This window comes from Pongo abelii, chromosome 19 (assembly GCF_028885655.2).
Source record: "Pongo abelii isolate AG06213 chromosome 19, NHGRI_mPonAbe1-v2.0_pri, whole genome shotgun sequence".
Classification (NCBI taxonomy): domain Eukaryota; kingdom Metazoa; phylum Chordata; class Mammalia; order Primates; family Hominidae; genus Pongo; species Pongo abelii.
In genome coordinates this window covers 68859914-68873252 of record NC_072004.2, presented here as the reverse complement: position 1 = coordinate 68873252, position 13339 = coordinate 68859914, and the positions used below count along the sequence as shown (strand labels likewise).

At 55.4% G+C, this 13339-nt stretch overlaps 1 protein-coding gene across 10 annotated transcripts in view; it reads left to right on the top strand.

Annotated features, from left to right (window-relative positions):
• Window positions 1-13339, top strand: part of SRCIN1 (SRC kinase signaling inhibitor 1) — a 75533-nt gene that overhangs the window by 18133 nt on the left and 44061 nt on the right. For 8 of the 10 annotated variants that reach the window (XM_063718169.1, XM_054546318.2, XM_054546316.2 and 5 more), the window contains exons 2-3: window positions 8011-8312; window positions 11819-11917. In XM_063718169.1, coding sequence (XP_063574239.1) covers window positions 8011-8312; window positions 11819-11917 — 401 coding nt within the window. The remainder of the gene's footprint in view (window positions 1-8010; window positions 8313-11818; window positions 11918-13339) is intronic. The other 2 variants (XM_063718172.1, XM_063718171.1) reach the window with 1 other exon arrangement.

Sequence of the window (13339 nt, the reverse complement as noted above, 5' to 3'; positions counted from 1 at the left end):
CAAATTGGTTTGTGTTTTTCTGCATGCACAAAGCTGTGACTGGCAGTGCCCTGCACCCTCCCTAGCTTCCCTTCGCATCACCTCTGCTCCCAGCTCCCTCCAGGGCTCCATCATCCCCCATCCCATCGGATGCCCAGCTTCTGTGGAGCTTGGGAAGGGGGTGGCGGAATTCCCTGGGCAGGGGGATGGAAGAGACCACAGGGTCATAGGCCACAGTCCTAGTCCCCCTTCTTACCCCCACCCCTGGGGAAGGGAGTCCACGTGGTGACTCAGATTAGATCACTCAACCTCCCTGAGCCTCAGTTTCCCTTGCTATATGGTGAGGAGAATTGGCCTGCTCCAGACCCTTCTCCATGGTGGCTTTATAGATCAGGGCTGGGAGGTGGAGGAGGGGGCAACAGGTGTGTCACCTGCCAAGAACCACCTGACACCTCTTGCCTTGTCTATCTCCCCCCACCCCCATCCACTACAGTGCCCAGGGAGTGGGCAGGGTGCACGCTGGGGGGATGGCCTCGATCCCCCCAGCCTCGACCCTGTTCTCTGTCCTCCTTGACACCCTTGGCGGGGAGGGGAGCTGGCATTCCTTGAAGACAACTTGCCTGGCCTTGCCCCATGTCCCTAGTGCCCTGCCCCAGTCACCAGGAGTGTTTATTTTCTAGTCATCTCCTCCATGCCTTCAACTCAGCTTCTTCTCCTCCCAGGCCCTGCCTCAGGCCTTCTGTCCAGTGGGCTCCCTTCCCCTTTCTTCTCTGTCTTCCCTCCTAGTCCAGGCAGACTCTCTTGAAGTGGAGCCTGACATTCAGGGGGTGGGGCTGGGCTGGCAGGGAGTGGGGATCACTGTGGGGAGGTGTAGAGTTTCTGGCCCGCCCCCCGTGCCAGGAGCTAGGCAGGAGCCTCCTGTCTCCAATCTTCAGTCCAGCTGCCTCCTTCCCCCCATCGCCCTTCCCCCATCACACGCCCCCATCTCCGAGGCTCTAGTTGGAGTGACAGGGAGACTCAACAGGGCGCTGGGTCTTAGCAATTTGGGGGGATATTACACAGGAATGTTTACAGAAAGGCAATTGCCCGGAAAATGACTTTGGTTGCTGTGGTATGGGGCGGAAAAGATGGTTTTAGAAAACAGACACAGATGGGCTTCTGCTCCAAGGACCCACAGCCAGCCAGCAGAGACTGAGGAGTATGGGCACACGAGGAAGGCAGAGCCAGGGGCACCCAGGGACAGGGAGGCCGATTCCTTCACTAGCAAGGGAAGCAAAGGATCCCCTCTCCTGATTCGGGTTCCCAGAGCCTCTGCCTAGCTTGAGACATATCTGGTCCTGGTTGACCTTTGTCCTCTGGCCTCCAACCTCCAAGCACACAGTGTGCTTCCCGACTGCAGCAGGCACCCAGCAGGATGGAGTCATCAGGCACAATCTAAGGTGGCAGTGCCTCGGGGCTCCTCCTGGCTGACTTGGGCTCCTGTAGCATTGGCTGCAGAGGAGGGACTGGGGGAACCTCATGCTGCGTGTTTATGTGTGTGCGTGGGTGTGGCCTAAGGCAGGTCCTCCACCCTTCCAGCTGTCTCCATGCTCCCCTCCTGCTGCCCTGCCTAGCCCCATGTCCTGTGGGCTTGTGAGTTGGTGTCTTCACCCTGAGCGCCTCCTGCCCTCGCTTCCTGCCAGGGCTATAACCCAGCTCCTACCCCTGCCCAGGCAGTGGGTCGGGGCACACATGTGACAGCCTCTCAGGTCCCCAAGGGAGGGGTTTTTTCCAGCCTCCTTATCTCCACAGAGAGGGTTACAGGGACCTGATTTCCAGATCTTGAGTTTGGGGCTGGGGAGGACTCACGTCAGGGGCCCCAGAGAGTTCTCTCCTCCCTTTCCTGAGCTGGTGGCTTCACTCTTCCTCTGCTTTGTCCCTTTGCCTCTCTCCTTCCTTCTCCCTCCCTCTCCTCTCCTCTCCCCATTCTCCTCCTCTGCAGATGACATCATGTGTGAATGTTGCCCAGGGGCAGCCAGAGGACAGAGTAGAGGGTTACATCTGGGGTAAAGATGCCAGTTGGGGACCGGTTTGGTGGCTTATGAGATGGTGTCACTAAGATGTTGGGATCTTAATTCTCATAATGAGTTACAGTGATCTCATGTAAAAGGATGTGGTGGAGGATAAAAATAAATGAGGCTGATAAATAAACGTAGAATTTGGAATTGTTCGAACAAATGACAACGTCACTCTTCCCAAGCACCTGTGCCATCCTCCTAGCCGGCCACTGGGGGGCGCCCGCCACTTCCCGGCCACCCCAGCCTCGGGCCACTTTCACCTTCCGCGTTTCCCAGGCGGGGCAGGCTGAGCTGAGGGTGGCAGAACCCGCCTTCCTCACCCTGCCCTTCCCCTCATTCGGATTCTGGATTTCGCCAGTTCTTGGCATCTTCCCTGTGGTTTGAATCTCGGACTCAAAAAATATAGTCAGCCTTGCACACTGAGGTTCCTTGGAGAAAAGAGAAGCCCTGAGCCCCTCCCTTATGTCTCTGGTTTCCCCAACCCCATCCCTGGGTTGGGGGGAAACTTCAGGCCCAACGCCCTTCCCCCAGGGTATCCTAGCTTTGCTTCTCTTCCCCCAGAGTTCGCTGCCTCCGTCTCTCTCTATCGCAATCCCCCTATCCCTCTCCCAGGAGAACCCAGCCATGCTTAAGACACCAACCCGGGTCTCTCACGCCCTCCCTGCCTGGAACAGGTCGCATTGATCTGTGCAGGGCTGGCGGGTGCCTGGATCCGCTTGCTAGATTGGAATCGATCCCTGTGTCTTTTCCCTGGGCTGCTCAGGTCCGAGGAGGGTCAGGGCCACTCCGAGGACTTGCTGATGGCTGGAACAGGCGTAGGGGTAACAGGGAGGTCAGGCTGCTACAAGCCCATCGCTGCTCAGGAATGTCTTTCATTGAAAACAACCTACTTTCGCCCGGCGCGGTGGCTCACGCCTGTAATCCCAGCACTTTGGGAGGCCGAGGCGGGCGGATCACCTGAGATCAAGCGTTGGAGACCAGCCTGGCCAACATGGTGAAACCCCGTCTCTACTAAAAATACAAAAATTAGCTGGGCATGGTGGTGGGCTCCTGTAATCCCAGCTACTCGGAAGGCTGAAGCAGGAGAATCGCTTGAACCCGGGAGGCGGAGGTTGCAGTGAGCCGAGATGGCACCATTGCACTCCAGCCTGGGCCGTAGAGTGAAACTCTGTCTCAAAAAAAAAAAAAAAAGAAAAGAAAAGAAAAAAAAAACAACCTACTTTCTCTACCATTGTCTTGCTAGCCTCTCACTTAGTGCCCAAAGGCAGAGTGTAGATGTTAACATCCCTATTTTACAAATTAGGTTCTTAGGCTCAGAGAGGAAAGAGATTTGTTGACTGAATGAGGCTGGGTGTGGTGGCTCATGCCTGTAATCCTAGCACTTTGGGAGGCTGAGGTGGGTGGATCGCTTGAGCTCAGGAGGTGGAGACCAGCCTGGGCAACATGGTAAAACCCCATCTCTACAAAACAAAACAGACCCCCAAAATAAGCTGGGTATGGTGGCACATGCCTGTGGTCCCAGCTACTCAAGAGACTGAGGCTGGAGGATGGCTTGAGCCCAGGTTGAGGCTGCATTGAGCCATGATTGTGCCACTGCACTCCAGCCTGGGCAACAGAGTGAGACCTTGTCTCAAAAATAAATAAATGGCTAGCCTGGGGTCTCTCAGAAAAGTTGCTAAGACACCCAGGGTGTCTCTGGCCTGGGTTTTTCTCTCCCAATGTTCTTATTTCAAGTGCCTGGCCTGCTGAAAGAGTTAAAATCATGCCTGAGTCTTCAGAGCCCCCCAGGAGGCTGGTCACTGGCTTCCCTCTCCTAAGGACAGGATGCTCCCCCACCCTCAACCAGAAGCCCAGGTTCATCCTCCCAGCTCAGCTGGGGCCCTGCAGAAAGAAGTTAAATCTGTACAAAGTAGGAAGCCAGGACAGCTAGGCTACCCAGGCGTTCCCTTCTCCCCGAGCCTCAGCTTACTTTTTTGTTATATAAAAGCCAAGGATCTCAAAGGTTCTTAAACAGATTCTAAAGCTTTTCACATCAAAGCTCCTCCTTGCCACTGCCCCTCAGAGAGAGCAGATCATCTCTCCTGCCCCTCCCCTCTCTCTGCCACCCCTTAGTATCTAGCTCCTGCCCGCCTCACCCCAATAGCCCCAGTGCCAGAGCACCTGAGGGCTGAGCGATGGCCTGGAGGAGGCAGTGAGGGGTAGTCCCTGCTCCCCTGTCTGTGCAGGCTGCTCAGCAGCCCCTCCCCACTGCCAACTGTGAGATCTGTGGGACTGCAGTCATATAGTGCAGTTGTGAGCTCCATGCCCTACCCTCTGCCTGCTCCAGCAGCTGGGAGCTCGGACCTCTCCCTGCCATAATCTGCCTGGAAGAACTGGGTGACCTGGGGACCCTCCCACTCCACAGTTACCACCATCTCAGGCTGGTACACTGTTTGCTCCACCCCAGACACACTGAGATCCCCCAGGAGGTAGGGAAGGAGGTGCTGGCATGAGGAGGGGGTAAGAGAGGGGATGAGGAGCTCTTTTGGCTCCAGGAAGGAAGCAGCTGGGAGACGATAATTGGAGACCTGTCCCAATGTTGTCCTGAGCCCTAGGAGGGCAGAGGAGCCTGGCTCTCTGGCATAAGGGGTAGGGGTCCTTCTGGCTCAGGCAGGACTAGGCCTGAACTGTGGAGCTGGATTCCAGCAGCAAGGCCATGGCAGAATCCACAAGGCCTGGGCAAAGGAAAGGCTCTTGGCCTCAGAGGGTACCCTCCTTCTCACTTGTAGCCAATGGGCTGCAGACCTCTGGCTGGTGATGAGGGTGAGTGGAGGAGGAGGAATGTCAGGGGTTATGGGAGGCAACCCTCTGACTTTGGTTGGAGCTATTTCTCCAGCGCCCAGGGAACCCCTAGCCTTCTCCTGGAGGCATTATTCAGGCCACTCTCCTTTAGCCACACTTCTGGCCACTGTGGGTTGCCACAAGTACCTCAAAGGCAGGGACTGGGCCCTCGGGAAGATGGCCCCAGTGTTCCCAGTCTCACTCAGTCAGGGGCTATTTCATGAATTGCCATCATATCAGGAAACCTTTTGTACTGTACTAATGCAATATACATTTTTGCTAGCTCACTTTGAACTTTAAATTTACTTAAAAGGAAACTTTATTTCACTACCATCCCAAGGAACTATATCCATGAAATCACTGGTTTGACCTTCTAGTTGGAGCTTTTTCTAATCCTTATTAAAATAAAAGTATTTAAAAAAAAAAAAAAAAAAGAGCTGGGTGTGGTGGCTCACACTTTTTTTCTTTTTTCTTTTTTTTTTTTTTTTTTTTGAGACAGAGTCTCACACTGTCTCCCAGGCTGGAGTGCAGTGGCATGATCTCTGCTCACTGCAACCTCTGCTTCCCGGGTTCAAGCATTTCTCTTGCCTCAGCCTCCCGAGTAGCTCAGATTACAGGCACCCGCTATCACACCTGGCTAATTTTTTGTATTTTTAGTAGAGATGGGGTTTCACTATGTTGGTGAGGCTGGTCTCGAACTCCTGACCTCGTCATCCACCTGCCTTGGCCTCCCAAAGTGCTGGGATTACAAGCATGAGTCACCGTGCCCGGTCCGTGGCTTACACTTTTAATCTCAGCACTTTGGGAGGCCAAAGTGGGAGAATCACTTGATCCTAGGAGGTAGAGACCAGCCTGGGCAACAGAGCAAGACCCCATCTCTAAAAAAAGGAAGAAATTCACTGGGTGTGGTGGCAGGCACCTGTAGTTCCAGCTACTTGGGAGGCTGAAGTGAGAGGATCTCTTGAGCCCAGGAGCTTGAGGCTGCAGTGAGCTATGATCACACCATTGCACTCCAAGCTGAGTGCCAGAGCAAGACCCTGTCCCCCCAAAAAAAGAAAAGGAAGGAAAAGAAGACATAAAATAATGTTCTTCCCAAAGTCATCTCTCATGTACTTGGACCTTATTTTGGGAAGCACAACAGAGGATGGTGACCATGGTGAGAGGGACCACCCAAGACCCAGGGCCATGGTTGGGGATAGCATCAGGTCAGTGAGGAAGTCCACACATGCCATGTGGTGCTGTCAATGTTCACTCAAGAAACAGTCATCGTGGAGAGTGTGGTGGCACAAACGTAATAAATATTGAGATCAAATCAGGCCTCTACCATTCGGTGTTGCTTTAGGCTTGTCAGTGGACTTCTCTGAGTCTTGGTAGCCGTTTCTGAAATGGGGACCATGATAACACCCACCTGATGGGGTGTAGGGAAGGAAGCATGCAGCCATGAGGCAGGTGGTCAGGCCCTGGTGAGCTGCGGCTCTCATGCCCATGGGAGCCCTTCTTCCCTTGGTTCGGTGGGAGGTGCTGGGTCCTCACAGGCTCTGTGCCCCTAATGGACACAACCCAACCATAGCCCAGGGAGGGGTGTGTGTGTGTGTGTGTGTGTGTGTGTTTGTGTGTGTGTGTGTGTGTGTGTGTTGGGGGCAGGTGGCTTTTCTTGAAACCTGGCTGAATCTCCTCTTTCCTCTGTGGCTGGGCAGGGGATGGCAGACCTGGCAGCTGTTCATAGACCTCCTGACAGTGGATGCTTGGCGGGAGGAGGCTTGTGGCAAACCTGGCTGGTTTCCAGCGTTGAGGCTTGTGGCAAACCTGGCTGGTTTCCAGCGTTTCCAGCCGCGTCCCCTGTTGCCCTGGGCTGCCCTTGGAGGAGCCCTGTGAGTCAGGCCACATGGGGGCGGGAGTGCATGTGTCTGCTGCAGCGCCTGATGCCCCAGTTCTAGGCCACACTTGGAGGGCTGCTTTGGGGCTGGTGGATTGTGGGGCTGGGGTGTGCAGGAGAGGCTGTGCTTGTCTCCTTATGGACTGACTTCTGAGTGGCACAAATCTGTTTTATGCCCAGGAATATGGCTGAGGTAGGCCCCCAGCAACTTCTTCCACCCCCACGGGCATGGGTGACCTCTGGAACCCCTGGCCACTGGCCATTGAGGCTGGAGAGTGCAGGCCAGCAGGGCTGGGCCTGGGGAGGCCAGGAGCTCAGGGCTGGTGGTCATTTGGGAAGGGGATTCAGAGTTCCGCGTGGGACCTCAACCCCTGGCCTTCTCTTTCTTTTGCTTCTGTGCTGTCCTTTGTCCCCTGTATGTCTCTTATGGGTCTTGAGCTTGTGTGTGTGTTGGGAGGAGAGACTGAAGAAGGGAGGGGAGAGGTGGGGGGAAAGCCCCTGGGAAGGACTTCAGCTGTTCTGTCTGCTTTCTTTCCCTTTAAGTTTGTTCCAAATCCATCTCTCACTGTCCTCTCTGTGCCCAGCCTCTCCTGTCTGTCTATCTGTCTGTCTCTGGGGAGGGAAGGGAAAAGGGGTCCCACTGCCCGAGACACTGGGCTTCCATCTCCATGGGAAACCCGAGAGCGATTTTTGCCCTCATTCTCCCCATGTGTTCCCGCCCTGGCCCTTTTCCCAGCCGGCCCCCAGCCTTGAGGATAAGTGTGTCCTGGACATATGCTAGTCTGAGGGAGGAGGCAGGGCTCCCCCATCCAACCTCAAAGGAAGACTATGAGCTCCTTTTCACGTCTTTTAGGGAGCATCTAAAAAGCACCCCTCCTTCCCTCACCTGCTGGCACCAGCTTTAGGAGGGGAGGGGGTTGTGTGGCTGGAGAGGGTCTCAAGATATCTTCTACCCCTTTCATCCAACCCCCCAACCCTTGGCCTCAAAGGGCGGCACCCCCGCGGTCATTATCGCTCCAAACCCACGGAGGAACAGGAAGTATCCAGCCCTTGTTCCTCACCCCTCCCTGGGGGCCGTAGGCGCGCTTTCCACGCCATCCACCCACCTCCCCCTTCAGTCCCTAGTGGGGTGCTGGGCAGCCCCTGCCTCTCCCCAGGCACCTCTCCACTCTCCTTAGGCCCAGGCCCCGCCCCTTCCCGCAGGGACCCCCGGTGAGGGATGGGCAACCCCAGGCCGGGCGCGCCGTGACCCCGCCGTGCCCCTCTCACCTCTCGCAGATCCGGAGCGGAGCAGCCCCCCCATGCTGTCTGCGGACGATGCGGAGTACCCGCGGGAGTACCGGACCCTGGGGGGCGGGGGCGGCGGGGGCAGCGGGGGCCGGCGCTTCTCCAACGTGGGGCTGGTGCACACGTCCGAGCGGCGGCACACGGTGATCGCGGCCCAGAGTCTGGAGGCGCTCAGCGGGCTCCAGAAGGCGGACGCCGACCGCAAGCGTGATGCCTTCATGGACCACCTGAAGAGCAAGTACCCGCAGCACGCCCTGGCCCTGCGAGGCCAGCAGGACAGGATGCGAGAGCAGGTGAGTGGGCTCCCGGCTGCGGCTGCGGCCGCGGCCAGCGGGCAGGGGAGGGGGTCTGACCCCGTGCTCCGTGTCCCCAGCCTCATTCCAACTCTGGGAGGCATCTGGAGCAGAGAGGGGAGAAGGGGAGGAGTTGGGGAGTTGTCCCTCCAGGGCAGTGGCTCTGGTTGGCCTTTTCTGGAGCCTGGGGAGGAAGGGGGTGGGGGCTTGGCCCCCAGACCTCTGCCTGCAATCCGGAAATTGAGAGCGTGTGACCGGGCAGAGAGAGCCCAGCCTCTTTAACTCAGGCTGTTTGGGCAGAACTCTTCTGGGAGGAAAGGAGAGGAGGACAGCCTTGGGGACTGTTGTTCTGTGCCTGAGAGTCCATCCCGTGGTGAAGTTGAGATGCTGGGATCGTCGGCACCTCTGTGATATGGACTCTAAGAGAGAGTCGGGCCTTGAGAGCCTCGGTAGGCTGGGTCCGATGTGTCCCCAGTTCCTGCAGCCTGCAAGAATAGAGCCCAGAACTGGAGCCTTTGACCTCTTTCCTCCCTGTTCCACCCCTTGGCTTGCTGGGTGACTTGGAGCTGGAGGCCTCTTCTCTCTGTGCCTGGGTATCTCTCCTGCCATCAGTAGGGCTTAGAGAGGAGATACGGCGCCTGTCTCTAGACTGGGACCTGTCTCCTTCTATAGCAAGTGGGATGGTTCCTTTTTAAACCTCCCCCAGAACCTCGGGGTCCTGAATGCATCTCTCCACCCAAGTATGAGCTTCTTGTCTGTAAGAACATGCTTTCTGGGTCTAGCATCCTGTGTACAGTTCTGCATTGGTGAGGCGCTTGCATGGTTGCTGCATATTGGCTTCTGAGCCTCAGCCATTGTCCCCCTGGGTGAAGGGACTGAGGGGAGGGATGCACATCCCATCAGCAGCCTTTCAGTCAAGCCTGGGGGTGTGTCAGTCCCTGTCTCCCTTTTCCAGGTTCTACTGGATGTAGCTGGGGATGGGGAGGAGTGTCCCCACTCCCATCCTCACTGCAGGGAACAAGACACATTGGCACATTTCTGGTACCTTATCTGCCCTCTAGTGCCACCTCCAGTTCCGTCTGGCTTTTGCCTTTTCCCAGCTCTGAAGTCCTTCTGGGAGCAGGATGCAGATCAGGATTAGAGAGAGTTGAAGAAGATGATGTGGCCCTCACCCTCAGGGAGCCCCTCTCATTGGGTTCCTCCTGTGTGCACTGGTTTGAGGAGAAGGGCAGAGGCATGTGTCATCTAGCTGGGGAGGGGAACAGTCAGTTGGGACGGGGTTTAGAGGAGGGAAGATCATAGGCAGGCCTGATCGGGGAAGGCTTCCTGCTATCTAAATTGGGCTTAGAAAGACGAAAAGGGTTTACATAGGCCTAAAGGAAGAGAATGTTGTTTTAGGAGTGGTGGGGGTGTATGGCATGGGCATAGGCCTGAGTTGGTTTGGGAACTCGCACAGAGGTCCACCTGGCCGGCGAGAAGGCTCAGGTGGTAGGTAGTGGGATGTGTGGGGGCTGACTGAAAAAGTGGGGCAGATGGTGGTGGCTAAGATGGCTGTGGTTGCTTTTGGATGGTGAATAGGAGGGGAGAAGTGGGACTGGAGGCAGGGGAAGGAGAAGAGGAAGAGTCCATCGGGGATGATGAAGGGGAAAGGATGGATGGATGGGGGCTGGAAGAAGATCAAGTGTAGGTCTAAGGCTAAGCTACCTGGGCCTAGAAGGCAATGGCAGAAACACCTGGGCGACAGGGACATGTTGGTGCCTTGGAGAGAAATAGGAGGGTTGGAGGGAAATGTTTGGGGGTGGGGGAGAGGAATATACAGAGACGGGTTTGAGCAGTGGGTAGGGCATTCTTGGGGATACTCTTAAGGCACCATATGCACCACTCAGGACTCCAGAGAGGCCGCAGCTTCAGGAGAAGAGTTGAGCACAGTCACAGCAGATACAAAGTGGACCTGGGATGCGGAGTGGCCATCAGGGCACAATGGGGTCTAAGAAGGGAGAAAGCCCATGATGTTTGGGGAAAGGGGACCAGGAATGTTCTACATCCACGAGGAAGTCCCAGGGGAAAAAAGGCCCCTGGACAAGGGGCCAGCAGGAGGGTGACCAGCGCTTCAGAAGTCCAAAAGGATGGGGAGAGAGAAACAGACATCGCGACTGGCTGGGATTCATGGGCGCAGAGGGTATTAAGAGCTTGTGTCTCGTGGTGTGGTAAAGTAATAGCCAATTTCATGGGTTAGGGAGTTTGGGATTGGTGAAGGATCAGGAGCTCCAGCCACAGACTTATTTTGGGGAGATTGGGCCAGGAAAAGGATGAAAACAGCTGGGTGGAGCTTCCAGGGGCAGCAGGCCTGGGAGAGAAGGCATAGGCATGTCTAAGGGCCTCCTATATTCTAGCATGTTCACCAGCACAGAGTTTGGAACTCAGTAAATACTTAGGAAATGAATCAAAGCCCAGCCACCCACAAATTTGTTCCTTTCTTCTTTCACTCATTCGTTTCCCCACTTAGAGTGTAAGTGGGCAGGATCTATGGCCCGTTCACTTGCCATGGAATGTTCGGTGCCTAAGCATGGTGCCAGCTCAGGCAGTGTTTGTGGAATGAATGAGAGAATGAGGGAGGAATGAATCTGAGGATGCCAAGGAGAAAGAAGGCCACGGGAAACAGGTCCTAGAGGAATCTGGAAGGATGATCTTAGGTGTGGGGTGGCCTTGGGGAACGAAGGCGGTGGAGTCACTTCCACTGAGATACAGGAAAGAAAGATATGCTGTGGGACAGAGACAACTGGGGGGAGGCTTCTCCTGCCCAGCGGTTCCTATTTCTGTGAGGTAGGTGTGACACCTTCAGTGAGGAGGGGACGAGAGCTGGGGAAGGGGAGATGGTAGGGAGCAGCTTCCTTGCCAGTGTGCAGAGGGGCAGCCAAGAATTGGACATGAGGCCGGGCACAGTGGCTCACGCCTGTAATTCCAGCACTTTGGGAGGCTGAAGCAGGTGGATTTTTTGAGCCCAGGAGTTTGAGACCAGCCTAAGCAACATGGCTGTCTCTTAAAAATATATATATTTTTTAATTCGCTGGGCATGGTGGTTTGCCCCTGTAGTCCTTGCTACTCAGGAGGCTGAGGTGGGAGGATCACTTGAGCCCAGGAGGTTAAGGCTGCAGTGAGCTGTGATCGTGCCACTGCACTCCAGCCTGGGAGACAGAGTGAGAACCTGTCTCAAAAAAAATAAAGTGGAGATGAGGATTTCAGGAATGTCTGATAGGGAAGGCCCTGCCCTGGGCTCAGGGAACCCCCGGGTCTAACAGAAAAGGCAGACATCCAGAAACAGAGCAGGGCTCTAGTTAGAGAGATATCCAGCCTAAGTAAGGGACTTGCCAGCATCGCTAGACCCCTCTGCAGTATGAGCTCTGTGCCAAGGCTTGCCCCAGGAATGCCCTTCCCTCCCAGTCACAGTACCCCAGCGGCTCCTGCCCGCTTCCCCTAATGGGGTGTCCCCCGCTTCGCACACACAGGTTGGCGGCTGGACCGTGGACCCCGTGTGCCTCCTCAGCTCCCTCTGCTCCCACCTCCATGGCGACTCCGCCCCCTCCGGGGCTGGCCAGCCGGCCCAGGTGAGTCACCCCCACCTCCACCTCACCCCCCAAGCCCATGGTGGAGTTTGGCTTTGGGGAGGATTTTTTTTTTTTTTTTTGGAGGGGGGATGTTCAGGATTTTTGTTTTGCAACCTTTTCTCTTTGGTGTAGGAGCCCCTATTTTCAGGAGACTTCTGTGCCCCGTACACACATCTGCCCGATGTCTAATTCCCTGCCGCTACCTCCTCAGGCCTGATTGACTTTGGAGAAGGAATTTTTTGAGGGAAGATACTCAGGATTTTTAAAAAAGTTTTTGTATCTCTTTCTCCTTTAAATAGAAGTCCCCTGACCTTGCTCTGTGGGTTTTATGCCCTCCTCCCACTGAGGACTATCTTATTCCCCTCTCCACACCCTCCCCTTCCGTTTCTGAGCAGATCCAGCCTTCCCCAGATGTCCCACCATCAGGAAGTTCTTCATGAAGTCTCTCTCTCACCCTTCTTGCTAAGTTCATGGCTTAGTCTCTAATTTTTAAGAAGACTTGGGCATCAAGCCATCTGTTCTGAACTTATTCCCCTCTTCCTCATCAGGCTTCAGTGTCCATTATGGGAAGATAGATCTTAGCTTAGACAGGGACACATGTAGGCAGGATACTAGGGGCCTGGGCTCCTGGCTAGGCCTGGACATTGCTATGGGAGAAAAATAGGCATCTGAGGCCCAAAATGGGCATCAGAGTTGCAATGGGAGGGGGACAGCCCAGGGGAGGTCTTGACTTGAGGATGTTCAGCTGTAGGAGGCAGAGGAGGGGTAGTGGCAGGGAATCCAGTGGGAACAGGGTGCTCAGGTCCTTACACACCCTGCTTCCCCCAGAGGACAAAAAAGCTTGGCTTTTTCAAGGAGAATTAAGAGAAAGAAAATTGTGACCACCTAGGAAATGACAGGCCTTCAGAGGGAGGATGTTTTAGCCGAGTGTAACTCAAGTCTAGTAACAGATTGGCATGCTTGGCATCACTCACAGGGCATTCAGCCCAATTTCTTTCCCAGTTCCCAAGCCCCATCTTGGCTGAACTTTGGGGAACAGGAATGTGTCTGCCCCCAAGGCCAGATGGCAAGTGGGACAGACTTGTCCTGAATGGCCAAGTGCATGGTGGAGAACAAAGTGGGGCTAGGACAGGGATGGTGATAGGACAGAGGACGATGTGATATGCATGGGCAGGGTTGGGGTGCCTTGGCTGCCCAGAGGTCTTCCCCAGATGGAGCATCTTGGGGCTGTGATAGGGGTTGGATGATGGACAGGAGTAAGGCTGGACTGGGTGAGCTCAGTTGTCCCAAGTCAAGGGGTTGGAGGAGCTGGGGATTTTGGCCTGTCCGCATCTGGGATCTGCTCTGATGGGGAAAAAGGGAAGCACTTGAGCAGACCTTCCTCCTGGGGCTCTGTAATTAACCAGGAAAGTGTCTGTGCAT